At 43.0% G+C, this 15,623-nt stretch overlaps 1 protein-coding gene across 4 annotated transcripts in view; it reads left to right on the top strand.

The window, feature by feature from the left end:
- LOC138746212 (thioredoxin reductase 1, cytoplasmic-like) overlaps positions 1–15,416 on the top strand; it is a 73,156-nt gene extending 57,740 nt beyond the window's left edge. For all 4 annotated transcript variants that reach the window (XM_069904250.1, XM_069904252.1, XM_069904249.1 and 1 more), the window contains 7 exons: positions 69–161; positions 1,442–1,518; positions 4,201–4,357; positions 6,180–6,287; positions 7,736–7,831; positions 8,636–8,770; positions 13,942–15,416. In XM_069904250.1, the coding sequence (XP_069760351.1) occupies positions 69–161; positions 1,442–1,518; positions 4,201–4,357; positions 6,180–6,287; positions 7,736–7,831; positions 8,636–8,770; positions 13,942–14,004 (729 nt within the window). In that variant the 3' untranslated portion in view covers positions 14,005–15,416. The remainder of the gene's footprint in view (positions 1–68; positions 162–1,441; positions 1,519–4,200; positions 4,358–6,179; positions 6,288–7,735; positions 7,832–8,635; positions 8,771–13,941) is intronic.
- The last annotated feature ends 207 nt before the right edge of the window (positions 15,417–15,623 follow it).

The raw sequence follows: 15,623 nt of genomic DNA, 5'->3' as shown, positions 1-15,623 counted from the left end.
AATGGCTGCAGTTCCTCTCGCACTGTAGCAGTTATTGTTGTACTAACACCAATTCCCTCTGTTTACAGATAGAACAACTGGAACCAGGTACTCCAGGGAAGTTGAAAGTAACTGCTCAATCTACCGTGAGCTCTGAAACCACTGAAGGGGAATATAACACGGTAAGTGTCAAAGACTGGTCCAGGCAGTGTTTGGAGGGGGGTACATTTAAGGAATTTTGTTTGTCTTTGACCCTTTGCCTACCAGGAATACATGGTGGGATTTTCCCCCAGAGGTGTGGCATTGTTCCCTATGAGCCAATTCACTCTGATTTTCCCAGATATTAATAAATGCAACCTCTTGAGTCTGGTAGGATTCCTGTCAATGAAGTTGAACAAACAAATGAACTGTAACTATATGCCAATGGTGGCATAATGCTCAGATCTATCAGTCTTGACGTTGTTCTGTCCTTGATCACTGAGTTGCACATCAGAAACAAGCCTATAGTTTAACATGCATTTACGCTAATATTTTATTCTCCCAAAATTCTTATCAAATTTCCCCCCCCCTCCATTCTATCACAAGGGACAAATTTACGGAGGCCAATCCAGATGTTTCTGGACGGCGGGGAAAATCCCAAGCTTTCACTGGGGGAATGTCGAAACTTCACACTGACCTGGAGGTCGGGCCCAGAACTGGGTCACCAGTGTTGAAGCAGCAGCTTTAGTTACTGCAGCATCTACAGCCCTTCAGTAAAGAGGTTGTGGCTCTTGTTCTAAATGGTACGAGACATTGGCGGGAAGTTCAGTATCATTCAACCCCCAAGTTCGCGTGCTCCAGATGTGTCTCCCGTCCTGTCAGCAACACAAGTTGTGGAAGCCTGTGAGCTCAATAAAAGGAGTGAAACACAAAAGTGTGCAGAAGCTGTGATTGTTGTAAAAATACAGATTCCAGAGAAACTCAGCCAGTCCCACAATAAAGGGGGTGCCCATTGAACATGTTGCGGACCTCAGAAAGAGTGCCTCTGCCTCTGTCTTCAGTTTATGAAGGTGAATGGTTATGCAACTGATTCAAGATTATTTTTAATTTTAATATAAGAAAATAGAAAATCTGTTATTGTATGCAATTTCCTTTAGTCTACTGTAAGACAGACAAATTTGGCAGAAATTGCCTGGTGCCCCTTGCAGTCAGAGAAAGAGAAAGAAGGGAGAGAGAGTTTCTTCACCCCCCACCACCACCGAGTGTCAATGGATTTGCCTCCACCACTCCCACAGCTACATGGCCTTCAGTCCAGTCCAAACCAATGGCAATCCGAGCTCCAGATCCAAAACTTAGACATGATCCGAAAGGACTCTGCTCCCTCCAGCATTCTGGTTCTGTTGCCCCCTTCAGCCTGTCTCAAGGAACTAGCGATCCTTGCAAAATATTTCTTGTTCTAACAAAGCTCTTTCTGTTTGGACAGGTATTACTCGCCATTGGGAGGGATGCCTGTACCAAAAATATTGGCTTGGATAAGGTGGGAGTCAAGGTCAATGAAAAGTAAGAAAACTTTAAACTACAAAATGTTTGTACTGAAAATCAAACTATGAAGTAAATATTTGCGAAGAAAGGCAACTGTTTAACACTGTCAGTATTTTTAATAGTCACAAGATATAGGAGCAGAAGTAGGCCCCTAGTCTGTGCTGCCATTCCTTCATGAGCTGATCCATCCACCCATTCAGCCCCACACCCTGGCTTTCTCCCTGTAACCCTGTCAATTTCTGCCTTAAATACAGCCAACGACCTCGCTTCCACAGCCACCTGTGGCAAAAAGTTCCACAGACTCACAACCCTTTGACTAAAGAAATTTTTCTGCATCTCTGTTTTAAATTGATGTGCCCTCTTGTTCTCTAATCCCCTCCTGTCCACATCTTCTCCCTCCAGGCCTTTCAGCATTCAAAGTGTCTCCAAGGTGCTCCCCTCATCCTTCAAGTACAGTCCAAGAGCTGACAAACGTTTCTCATGTGCTCACCCTTCCCATTCCTGGTATCATTCTAGTAAATCTTCTCTGAAACCTGTCTAATGCCAGCATGTCTTTTCTCCAATAAGGCGCCCAAAACTCTTCACTTTTTTTATAGTTCAAGCAGAACAGCACCACTAACCTGCCACCCCACCTAAAGAGAGAAGTCTCAATTGGTGGGGGGGGGGGGGGGGGCTAAATATTGGTTTTAAACAGTCTCCAGAGATGCTGACCTGTGGAGCAACCTCCATTTTGAGGTTTTTCATCTCTGGTTCACCCTCTTGCTTCTGAACTTGAAAGCTGATCGTTCAAGGTCCCCCTCCAGAGATGCGAGTACAATTCCAGACTGGATCTCCTCTAGTTCTAAGCCAGCAAAGATGGTGTAACCAGTTGGATATGAGCAGAGGACCAGCCTGGGTGAATGGGAGATCTCGTAGCACGAGCATTATTGCTGACTAATGTTTATTCTTCAATCTCCTGTCAAGTATCCGGCACCTATGAGGGTTGGTAGATGCTGGATAAGTGTATTTTCTGGTTGCTTGTTCTTGCAATGCCTTATTTAATACATTCAGAATAAACCAATTAAAAGACAAAAATACTAGACTTCATTCATTCGCATGAATATATAAACCTTAATTTATTTTCATTCACGTTCTTTGAAAACATTTAACCGTCGCTGCATTTTCAGGTTCCTCCTCCTCCTCTGAGCCGCCCAAAAGAAGAACAATAACATTATAGATAATTAAACCCCCCACAAATTTACAGCTAGAGGCTCTGACTAGGCGACTCTTACTAAGCAGGGATAAGAGAGTCACCCCAATGGCGAGCTGCATCAACCTGGGTGATGCCATTTTATCAAACAGCTGCTATGAGAAAAGCACGACCAAGGCACTCCGCTGGCTGAATATTTGCCCCCATCTTCACCAAAAGTTCATGTGTTATCTTAGAGAACATTAACTTTTAAAACTTTAAACTTGTGTATTTTTACTTACTATTTTATTATTGATTTTAAAATTTTTAAATGTATTTTCCTTGAATTTTTTTTGCCGGTTGCTTGAGGCTTGAATCTTAGATATTGGGGGTTTTACTATATATCTCTGACAGATTATGGGAGCTCGTTTTACACAATGTCACAAAATCTGCAGGTGCTGGGGCCAAGTGCAATTCCCAAATGTGCTGGAGAATCTCAGCAGGTCACGCAGCATCCACGGGAAGTAAAGGGTAATCAACGTTTCGGGCTTGGGGCCTTGGTTAGGTGTCAGCAAAGGAGGGCAGGCACCTAAATTAAAAAGGTGAGGGGAGAAAGACACAGGACGAGGAGCATGTGCTAACGAGGAAGAGGTCTTTGGATACAGGTGGGAAAGTATAGGAGCAAAATGCTGAGAAGTAGCTCGTCAACCTTCTCACCTGTATCCTCCTGTGTCCCCTTATCCTGAGCTCCTCTTCCTGTGTCTTCCTCCCACCTCCCCCATTTTTATTATTTGGGTGCCTGTCTGTTTTTTTTAAAAATTCCTGACAAAGGGCCCAGGCCCCAAACAACAGTTCCCCTTTACGACCAATAGATGCTGAGTGACCTGCTGAGATTCTCCAGCATATTTATACCAAGTGGGTCTCCGACAGTAGTGATGACTACACTACACTACTGTGGATCCTTTGGCTATGAAGTGCCTTTTTTAAAAAATTTTTTATTTTTCACACCATAAATCACATTAACCATAGTACACACTTTTTCCTTTTCACACATATACAGTGCTATTTTCCCCTCCCTCCTCCCATCCCACCCTCCCTACCTCCCCCCTCCCGTTCATTTAAGGTATAAAATCTAGGATACATTAAACCAGTCAGACAATGTTGTCATTCAATAAAAATACACCAGAAATTCCACTGAGTCCATTCTTTTCATTCTCTTGGTAGATGTTCACGGTAGGTTTTCTCTATTGTGTTTCATGTATGGCTCCCATATTTGTTCAAATATTGTAATGTTATTTCTTAAATTATAGGTTATTTTTTCTAATGGAATACATTTATTCATTTCTATGTACCATTGTTGTATTCTCAAGTTATCTTCCAATTTCCAGGTTGACATAATGCATTTTTTTGCTACGGCTATGAAGTGCCTTTTGAAGACCCTTCAGCATTGGAAAGTTTTGTGCATTGAGATGTAAATAATTTTCTTTGTGTGACACGTTATTGCAATAATTTGAATAAATGCTACCTTTTAGGTCTGGTAGGATTCCGGTCAATGAACTTGAACAAACAAATGTACCATACATTTATGCTATCGGTGACATATTGGATAGCAAGTTGCAGCTCACCCCAGTGGCAATCCAGGCTGGCCGATTACTTGCTCAAAGGCTCTATGGAGGGTCAACTCTCAAGGTACAAGTCTACCACTTCATTACCTAGAGCAGCTATTCTCAACCTCTTTCCCTGAGAATCTGCTCAAAGTTTATGGGGCCCCTTCCCTGTGAGGCAGAGTTTTGGTTTCAACCTTACTTGTCTACGACCGTCAACGTGAAAACCATTTGTATTACCTCAAGTGAAAAGAAAAGCAGGCTTTTACTTAAAAGTGCTGTGGTCCCATGGCGTGCCCCCACCCCCCAGAAAGGTTTGGGTTAAGATCGTTTTTTTTTGCACTTAATTTTAAGTAACTGAGATTGGAGGAAAAAAATCCACCTGTGTCGTGATGCTTTTGTGGGAGTTCATTTTTGGGATCGATGAACCTTATTGGCTGTCGAGTATTAATAGTGTGTGGATCAACTCTCTCAAGTCTAAAAGCTGTTTGGTCACCACACTGAGGATGTGCTTGAGTGACACCTGTCACTAACTTGTCAATTGCCTGCAAATTCTACAATCTTTGACTTTTGAAGTAAAGTCAGTGAGGTGCATGGACTTTGATTTGTACAAAAGGCCTAGTTGGAGTTTACACAATCCAATTTTATGTTCCCAGTTGAGTAAAAGGTTAATTCTATTGAACAACATTCATATGACCTCTGGACACTGACGATTTTGCATACACTGCACATTTCAATAGGCGATAAAGACTTGAGTAACTTGCATGAGATGTTAATCTGAGATCCATTAGGTTGTAAAGAGAACTTCTGGCACATTGACCTTCATAAATCAAAGTATTGAATAAGGAGTTGTACAAGACATTGGTGAGGCCAAATTTGGAGAATTGTGTGCAGTTTTGGTTACCGAATACAGGAAAAATGTCAATAAAATTGAAAGAATGCAGAGAAGGTTTACTAGAACGTTGCTGGTACTTGAACAGAGTTGCAGGGAAAGGTTAAATTTATTTGGACTTTATTCTCTGGAGCGTAGAAGAATGAGGGGAGATTTGAAAGACATATTTAACATTATTGGAGGGGTAGACAGAGTAAATGCAACTAGGCTCTTTCCACTGAGGATGTGGGTTAAGAGTGAAAGGAGAGATGTTTAAGGGGAGCTTCTTCAGTGGTGGGACCAGCTGAAGTGGTGAATATGGAGTCAATTTTAACATTTAAGGAAAATGTGGCCAGGTACATGGATGGGAGGGGTACAGAAAGGTATGGAATGGGTGCAGGTCAGTGGGACAAAGCGGAATAGTAGCACAGACTAGAAGGGCTTGTTTTCTGTGCTGAAATATTCTATGGGTCTAAGAAGCAGGAGCAGAATTAGGCTATTTGGCTGATTTGAGCCTTCTCTGTTAATTGAGTTGTGGCTGTTTTTTCCTCTCAATGCCAACCCACTCTCTAGTTGACAAAAGCTCCCACGGTATCTTACAGAAGTTGTAATCAGGACTATTCCTCTTTCACACAAATCATTGGATCATTCCACCATTTCTTTAGGAGCTTGCTGTACAGATTATCGGCAGATTTTGCACATCACACCACACCTGTTCCTCCAAGCATGGAGGTATGTGAAAACCCCTTCGGAATTAACCTTGACAATGGTTCATTGAACAATTTGGGGCCTTAAAATTTGGAGTCACTCCTGAAACCTTTTAGGGCCTTCCTTTGGAAAGCTGCCTCTTTGGCAAGGCTTCTTAAAGTAGTAACTTCATGGGCTGTTTGTCACCTTGTCTTGGTGCAATATAAATGTAATTTTTGTTTTGTGTAACAGCAGTTTTAAACTGTAGAAACCAGCCTGAGTGATTTGGAGTTGGAATGATTCAGCAGGAATTGACCCCTTGTGATTTTTTTTTTAATACACCCAACAGTGTGACTATGTGAATGTGCCCACCACTATCTTCACTCCCTTGGAATATGGAGCCTGCGGTTTTTCAGAAGAAGCAGCTTTGGAAAAATATGGGGAAAATAATGTGGAGGTGAGTCAAGCATGTGCAGTCATTCCATTGCCTGGATATGAGCACTGTACTGTCTGTATCTAACTGCGCAAATCGTTAGCTCATTTCGAAGGCCAGTTCAGGGTTGATCACATTTTTTGGGATCTGGAGCTGCAAGGTCTGATGGGAAGAATTTAACAGACAAGAGTTGAACCAAGTTTGCAGATGTCGGGGTCGGGTGCAACACACAAATGTGCCGGAGAAACTCAGCAGGTCACGCGGCAACTGTAGGAAGTGAAGTGTAACCACTGTTCCGGCCCTTGGTCAGGTATAAACAAAGCCAGGCGGGTGCCTGAATGCAAACTTGGGGGGGAGAAAGGGGCAAGGGGAGGAGCATAGGGCATCAGAATTTATTGCCATGAACAAGTCATGAAATTCATTGTTTTGTGGCAGCATCACAGGGCAAACATTCATATAAACCACCTGACAACAATAAATTTTAAGAAAAAGTACACAAAAAATAAGGCGGTGTCTGTGGTTCATTGATCATTCAGGAATCTGATGGCAGCGGGGAAGAAGCTGTCCTTGTTCTGCTGAGTGCTTGGCTTTAAGCTCCCAATGGTAGCAAAGTGAAGAGGGGTGGTGGGGTCCTTGAAGATAGAGGCTGCTTTTGAGACAGGGATGAGGGAAAGAGACACAGGAAGTTATTTAACGGAAGTTGGAGAAGATGCTGTCTGGTTGGAGACTGTCAAGACGAAATATAAGGTGGTGTTTTTTGTATTCAGCACACGTGTGCCCTTTCCCATAAGATGTGAGTGAGCCTGTCAATTTTTAAGTGGTATGAATTTCTAGGTGATTATAACTGTGACTGACTGTAATTGAAATTTAAGTTCTCTAGCTATCCGAGTAGAATTTCTGTGGATGAGAATTCATGGTCTTTATTAATATTCTAATCGAGTCCACGCTGCTGAAGATCCAGCTGTGCTGGGTGGGTCACGTCTCCAGAATGGAGGACCATCGCCTTCCCAAGATCGTGTTATATGGCGAGCTCTCCATTGGCCACCGTGACAGAGGTGCACCAAAGAAAAGGTACAAGGACTGCCTAAAGAAATCTCTTGGTGCCTGCCACATTGACCACTGCCAGTGGGCTGATATCGCCTCAAACCGTGCATCTTGGCGCCTCACAGTTTGGCGGGCAGCAACCTCCTTTGAAGAAGACCACAGAGTCCACCTCACTGACAAAAGGCAAAGGAGGAAAAACCCAACCCCAACCAACCAATTTTCCCCTGCAGCCGCTGCAACCGTGTCTGCCTGTCCCGCATCGGACTTGTCAGCCACAAACGAGCCTGCAGCTGACGTGGACTTTTACCCCCTCCATAAATCTTCGTCCGCGAAGCCAAGCCAAAGAAGAAGAATAAACATACTTGTGCAGCAAATCAATATTGGATGTTATTTCTCTGCAGTTCTCTCAATTTAATCTCTGTTTTTAGGTTTATCACAGTTACTTCTGGCCACTGGAATGGACTGTCCCATCAAGAGACAACAACACGTGTTATGCCAAGATTGTTTGCAACAAGCAAGATCACGTAAGCATTTTCGAACCACCTATAAATTGACTTCCAACCAGAAAAAGGTTCTGTTGATGATTGACTCAGGAGGATGGCAGTGAAATTAAAGGTTGCAGTAAAATGGTAGAAAACTCCCCAGATCTTGGTTCATAATCGGAGCTTGACCTGTTAAGCTGCTGAGATTGGGGTGAGGGAAAAAGAGAGAATGCAATTTCTAATTATTTTCCCCACACTGGGAGAGTCTAGGACAAGAGGGCACATCTTCAGGATTGAAGGATGTCCATTTGGAACAGAGATGCAGAGGGTAGTAAATCTGGAATTTGTTGCCACAGGGAGTTGTGGAAGCCAGGCCATTGGGTGCATTTAAGGTCAAGATTGATATGCTTTTTTGAATATTTATAATTTTTCAAACTCCCAACAGTGTCAACAATCCATAATAATCCATGTTGAATAAAAACGCACTACATTTTTCAATTGTAAGATTGATACATTCTTGATTAACCAGGGCATCAAAGGTTATAGAGAGAAGGCCAGGGAATGGGGCTGAGTGGGGAAATGGATCAGCTCATGATTAAATGGTGGGACAGACTTGATGGACTGAATAGCCTATTTTGCTCCCATGTCTTGTGTGACTGGATGATGCAAAAAAAAAAACCTGGTGAATACCCACGTCAACAATGTTGACTCGAGGATGCATGACAGCACTGGCCCCAGTTTGGGTAGCGTCTTGGCACTGTTCTGGTGCAGTACTGTGACAATTTCCTTATCAGCTGCTTAAAGAAGGTTAAAGCTGAAATACACATGGTCCATTCTGCTTTTCAGGAGAAGGTCGTCGGTTTCCACATGTTGGGCCCAAATGCAGGCGAGATCACCCAAGGGTTTGGTGCTGCAATGAAGTGTGGAATGACCAAGGAACAGCTGGACAGCACGATAGGGATTCATCCAGTCTGTGCCGAGGTAACAGCGACATGCTACATGTAATCCTGACCAGCCATTCTCGGCCTTTTCTCCGCTATGCACCCCCAGGAGTGCTCAAAATCTGGGCCCCCTTTGCTGGGAAGAATCTGAATCTATCGTCATGTCTTCCATGCATTCTCTCCTACTGACTCAATTTTTTAAAATTTGCATTACGTGAGGTGAAAAGAAAACAAGGCTACTTAAATGTCCTGTGGCCCTCAAGGGGGCTGCAGGATCCCTGTTGAGAATGGCTGGTCTTGATGCAGTGATTTAATGCATCTTTATGTAATCCATTGGCCAGCAGAGCAATGTAGATTATTGTGGTACCTTTTACCATCGAGAAATGTCCCGAGGCTTTCCAGGAAAATTAGCAAGCAGAGCTTTAAAGTTGGATTCTAAAACTGTCCAGTGAAGGGGGAGGAGTTAAAGGAAAAGATCCAGTTTATACCTGAGGTAACCATTATTGTAAAATATTGCACTGTTCCAGACACACATGATATGAGAGATTTTTCTGTTGAATTGGGGGAGGGGGGTAAATTTACTCTGACCAATAAAACTTCAAGGAAAGCAGTGGTTAATGGATGGAAACCGTGTGCAGACACTGATTGTAGTAAATACACAAAGCTGCTGGAGGGACTCGGCCGGTCTCACCGTGTTCAGAGAGGTAAAGATATATAAATGTAAGATGTAAACACAAGATGAAGTTGTACATCTTTACCTCCTATGGACAGTGTGTGTCCTGCCAAGTTCCTCCAGCATTGTATGTGTCTTTACTACAGTGGTTAATCCTGGGTTTGGTGGCCGGGATCCTGATCTCTGGGTTTATCACAGGAGGAGTCCATGGTGGGGAAAAGGGCCAAGCTCCCTGGATTCCCATGTAGATAGGGTGGTGAGGAAGGCTTTGGGTGTGCTGGCCTTTATAAATCAAAGCATATAGGAGCTGGGAGGTGATGTTGAGACTATTCAAGACATTGGTGAGGCCAAGTTTGGAATATTGTGTGCAGTTCTGGTCTCCAAATTATAGGAAGGATATCAATAAGGTAGAGAGGGTGCAAAGAAGATTTACTAAAATGTTGCCTGGATTGCAGTATCTAGAATACGGAGAAAGATTGAGTAGACTGGGTCTTTATTCATTGGAGCGTAGGAGGTTGAGGGGAGATTTGATAGTGGGGTATGTAAAATTGAGGGGGATTGATAGAGTAGATGTGAATAGACTCTTCCCCTTGAGGGTAGGTGAGATTGGAACATGAGGGGTCATAAGTTAAGGGTTAGGGGGCAGAACTTCAGAAGTAACATAAGAGGTAGCTTCTTCACTCAGAGAGTGGTGGCTGAGTGGAATGACCTTCCAGAAGAGGTGGTTGCAGCAGGGTCAATTTTGTCATTTAAGAGGAGGTTGGATGAATACATAGATGTGAGGGGGTTGGAGGGTTATGGGCAGGGAGCAGGTAGGTGGAACTAGTGGAGTTCACTTAAATCGGTGCGGATTAGAGATGGCCTGTTTCTGGACTGTATTTGTTATATGGTTATATAGGAAGGAGGTTGTACGCAGGCTCTCTCCTGGGTACAGTTTCTCTCTGGAAAAGAAGCCAAGTTAAAATCCAACCCTGTTCAGTCTTGCCAGGGAAGTTGGATTCACCAAGTTTGGCTAAGGAGCTGTAAAGTGGTCTTGACAGTGTACAGTTGGATGCTACAAGGAGACAGAAATTTTCTCCTCTATCATTCTTTCATCTTGTAACTAGAAATCTCAGCGGATAAACATTGAAGAATTTGGTTCTGCTAATGCAGAAGTTGTCTGGCAGCTGAAGCACTTTTTTTAAAAGAGTGACAAGATCTCACTGAATGGATGAAATATTCATCTGAACCTTGTGCTCATAGATGTTTACTGTCCAATAGATAATGATTGAAAGAATAGTAATGAGCAAAAATTGCCCAAATAAAGTTTGATTTTTAAATTGGCAATTCCTTTCACTTTTAAATATAAATGTTAAGTTAAATGTTAAATTTAAATTTAGACATCACAGAAACAGGCCCTTTCAGCCGTGTCACCCAATTGACCTACAATCCTGATATGTTTTGAAGGGTGGGAGGAAACCAGAGCACCTGGAAGAAGCCCACGCAGACACAGGGAGAACGTGCAAACTCCTTGCAGTCAGTGCCTGATTCAAACCCCGGTTGCTGGCACTACACTAGCCATGCTGCCCTTGTACCATGTAGACCAAAGCTGCAGATGTTAGAAAACTAGAGCAGCATAAAATGTTGGAGGAACTCGGCAGGTTCCTTGCACATGTGATGGTGAGACTCCAAATGATCACGGAGGCTATTGCAGCCTCACAGTGTCCCACTGTCACAAGATCACAAGAGAAATAAACAAGCAGGCCATTCGGCCCATTAGGTCTGCTCTGTGAAACCTCCGAGTTCTCGCATCTAGTTCCAAGTTCCAGCCTTGTCCCCATATCCCATGATACCCTGACTAATTATATACCTTTTAATTTCCCCTTTAAATTCATCCAATGATCTGGGCTCCACAACTACATGTGGCAACAAATTACACAAATCCACTAAAGAAATTTCTCCTCATCTCTGTTGTAAATTGGGACTTTTTAATTCTAAAAGTGTGCCCTTTTGTCCTGGAATCTCCCAACAGGGGAAACCTCTTATTTACATCTACTCTGTCCAATCCATTCATTATTCAAAATGTTTCTGTGATCCCCTCTCATTCTTCTGTAATCTCATGGATAGAGTCCAAGAGCCTCATATGTTAGTCTTCTCATTCCTGGAATCATTCTGGTAAACCTCCTCTGTACCCTCCCCAACCTTGCTATATCCTTTCCACACAGTTCTCCAAATGAGGTCTCACCAGTGCCCCGTAGAGTTTCATCAACATCAACGGGGCCAGAAAACTTGACTACCTTTTACTTGCTGAGTTTCTCCGGCACTTTTGTGTCCCACAGCCCAATCTTCTCTAACTTTCCCTGTGATCGGTTTCTTGTCGATTCTACCCATACCAGGTGTAATTTAGTGGCCAAGTAACATGCTAAACTACCTATTTAGGAGGCATTCTGAGGAAGGCCTTAATGATTACAGGTAAAACACAGCACGGACAGCATCAGTGATTGATGGCGAACCAGAGTCACTAGCTCTGGGAGACTAGAGTCCAACCAGCTGACCCCACTGGCATCTGTAATATGCTATTTACAGGTGCTCCCCCACTTACAATGGTCCAACTTACGATTTTTCAAAGTTGCAATGGTCCGAATCTGTACTTTTAACTTCAAATTCTGATCTGTTCCCCTACTTGCAATTGTGCAGTACGCTACTCTCTCACACCCTCATCATCCAGCAATTAATTTTAGTTCAAGGCTTCAAACATACTTCATGCCCAGTGTACTTTCAGCTGTGTATATTGATTGCTTTTTCAGTGTGGAATATAGGTATTCAAAATTTAATTGTAAAAACAAAATGGTAGGCGCGGTATTCTTTTTCGACTTGCAATCTTCCTATTTATTTATTGATCGACTTGCTATTGGTTTGGCAGAACGTAACCCCTTAGTAAGTTGAGGAGCACCTGTATTACAATTCGAAGCCCATTGCAAAATCGAGTGGTTTTATAAAATGAAGTGCCACACTTGATGTCTGGCATCTGAGGTTTACCGTGGATGTAATTATCTGACTTGATGCCGAACATTTACACCTGCACTCGTAGTCAAATGGGTGGATGTTGTTTTGAGAATTGTAATGATCCAATTAACAAATTTGTGTCTTGCCCACTTGAAATTAGATTTGCATAATGTAGAATTGGAGGTGGCTGGCTGTGTTAGAAGTTGTTTCAGCTCATTTATCTGTTGGATCAATTTATTTTATCCTTTTGTGAGGAGTTTTTCTTTGAAGAAACATTTTGAGGGTTTTTTGTGTCTGACATCAAAAGGCTGGCACTATTTTGTGTTTAAGCTATTCCTCACAAGTCCAGCGCTAAAACTAATCTAGTGAAAGCCCAGAAATGCTGGAGGAAGTCAGCCCTTAGGAGGTAAAGATGTATAATCTAAAGTGGCGAAAGAGTTGAGGAACCTGGCCTGCAGGCTTCAGATTTATTGTCTGAGTACGTACATGATATCACATACAAACCTGAGATTCTTTTCCAGCGGGCAGGCAGAATTATTTTAAAGAAACTACACAATGTTCACGTGTAAACAAATTAAGAAATGTAAACAAACTGCAATACAGAAAGGGGGGAAAAAATGCTTGTAGAATTGAATCGCTCCATGTAGCCAACAAAAAGGCAGGCATAGTTGTGGCCCATGTGGCTACCCATGGTCACCCCTTTATCCAGCCAAAAAAGGTAGAAAATTCTGCTGTTTATGGGCTAGAAGGGATCATTCCAGGAAAGATTGGGATGGATGCGAGGGAGGGTACCTTGAGGGGCCACCACCTAGGATGTGGATTTAAAGAGTACTTTAAAGGGTTGGCAGTTCCAAAGGAAATTGCCTGTTGGGCCTTCTGTGGTGAAGGTCCACCTTTACATTTGCTTGTTTTTCCCCCCACTGTAAAAGGGGGTTGTAATTATGTGTTGATATTTGGACCCCAGACATGGATAGGGAAGGTTGAGGGACCTGCGCGGAATGCAGGCAAATCAGACCAGCTCGGGTGAGCAATGTGGACGAGTTGACTCTATCTCTGGAGTTGAACCGGCTGCTGCTTGAATGGTTGGTGCCCCACGGGCAACATGCCCTTGTCAAGTCAGTGCGCCCAAGGTGTCTGCAAGGCTCGAACAGGTCTCTGTTTGCCTTTGAGTTCTCCAAGACAGTGGAGACTTTTAAAAAAGAGTTGGTGACCTTGAAGCCAGAGGGAGAGGTGAAAAACAACTTGATATTCCTCTGGGAAGGTCTGCACGTCTGTCCCAGAGTCCTCTATTAATACCTTCAGAGTAGCTCACCACCACTGTGGTAGGGTCATCCACTTCCACAGAATGAGTTTTTAAAAAATTAATTTTAAGCCAGGTAAATGGAAAGGAATGCATGAACTGGGATGGGAGGGGAGTATTAGAAAGCAAAGTCTTGAGTGGCCTGTGCTGTGGCTTGCCTTGATCCATAATATCTCGACATTTCATTGCGAGGGCATCTCAAACTTTGATAATGGGGTTTGTTTTTTAAGCAATTTGTTTTAAATTTTTTTAGGTATTCACCACACTATCGATCACTAAGGGGTCTGGGTCAAATGCCAAACAATCCGGCTGCTGAGGTTAAGCCCTGCTGTTGTCACAGCTGCTGTGTCGGTCCCTGTCAGTAGGATGATGTGCGCACCGCAGCAGCCAGTGCAACGGCAGGGCTACTGCTCGTTTTTTTCAAAGCATGCTGGAGCATTGTAGAGCATCTCCCTGATGTGGCATGAAGTCTCAGCCCGGAACCAGTTTCGAATGGAAGGCTGCGATGGAAAACTGCAAAGCACAGTCTAGCAACTCTCAGCGAATCCAGACATGGTCTTCCAATACCATTCCAACACAGACCAAAATTAGAAGCAAACAAAAAGAACCTTTGTGGACCGTGTGCAATTTGGGTGTATTTGATCAAATACTGGAATGTTCTTTTTGATGTGATCCTGCACACGTTGACCTCTTGTTAGGTTTTAGTACATCTTTGTATGAATTGTTTAATACTGAAGCGTAATGTGTTTACTCAGGTTATGTGTTCAGAATAGTGGGGGTACAACTAACCTATACCTTGGTTTGATCTGTTGCCTGTCAGCAGCCTGTATGGCCTTCTCCCCTCCTACAGCAAATGCTCGTCCTGATTACCGACTTCTTTTACAGCCCAATGTCAGTTTGAGCCCCAACATATGAGATTTTTTTTTGAATGTTGATTTGGTGCAACAAATCCCAAAGGTGGATCTCTCCTCTCAAACATTCCTGAGATCATTGTGACCTCAAACCTCTCCAATCCACTGTGTAGAAATTGCCCCCTGGTGTGACTTCCAGTTTCTAGAGAACGATTGTCTCTTGTGGGAATGAGTTGAAGCTAGATGGACTACCAGTTGGTTAGTCTGGGAACTGTACCTACTTGGGTTGGTCTGAAATAGTTCGACACATTCAAAAGCATTTCCAGAATCTCTCTTTAGTGGTAAATGTAATCTCAGGTCTGATGTGAGAATGCATAAAATAATTCTATTTCATGGCTGCAGTTGTAATGTATGCTCTACTCTCTGTAAACTTCAAACTTGGGTCCCACGAGTGAGCAGGTTTGACAAATTTGTACAGTTGATTCTTCTGTTCTCAGAGTTTGATCACAGAACATCCTGCCTCAATTGTTTTAGGAAAACTTATTTCAGTGAATCAATGGTCACGTCCATAGTAACCTGATCTCTCAACTGTTGGCTTTCTGCATTTGGTGCTGGAAGCTGGAATGTTCTATGGTCCAACTCTTCCAAGGCGCACAGGTCGGTGACCCACTCCTGGTTGTAGTGCAGGGTTGCAGCACTGCACAACGTTGACTATTGTAGCCACTTGTATCATGGGGTTAAAGTTTTGAAAGAATAGTGTCCAAACAATGTATTTTCTATCATGGTAATATTTCACTGTACCACTACTGTTGGGCATTGGTTCTGAAATGAATGTAATTGACTTTGTAGAAAATTAAAAGTTGTTTTTGCTTCAGAATTTTGTTTTATTGCATTTCTTGTGTTTTCCATTGTAACACGGAGAGTTACCTTGTTGGTCAGACAGGCAATATTTTAAAATAGAAATTTAAAAAACAAATTTAAGGACAGCACAGTAACAGGGCTTTCCCGCCCACAAGTCTGGGTTGCCCAATGATCTCAATTACCTGGTTTTGTCCGGGTGCTCCACTCTCGACCCACCCTTCAA

Source organism: Narcine bancroftii, chromosome 11 (genome assembly GCF_036971445.1).
Source record: "Narcine bancroftii isolate sNarBan1 chromosome 11, sNarBan1.hap1, whole genome shotgun sequence".
NCBI lineage: Eukaryota > Metazoa > Chordata > Chondrichthyes > Torpediniformes > Narcinidae > Narcine > Narcine bancroftii.
Note: the sequence above shows the minus strand (reverse complement) of the source record. Positions and strands in the feature narration are given on the sequence as shown.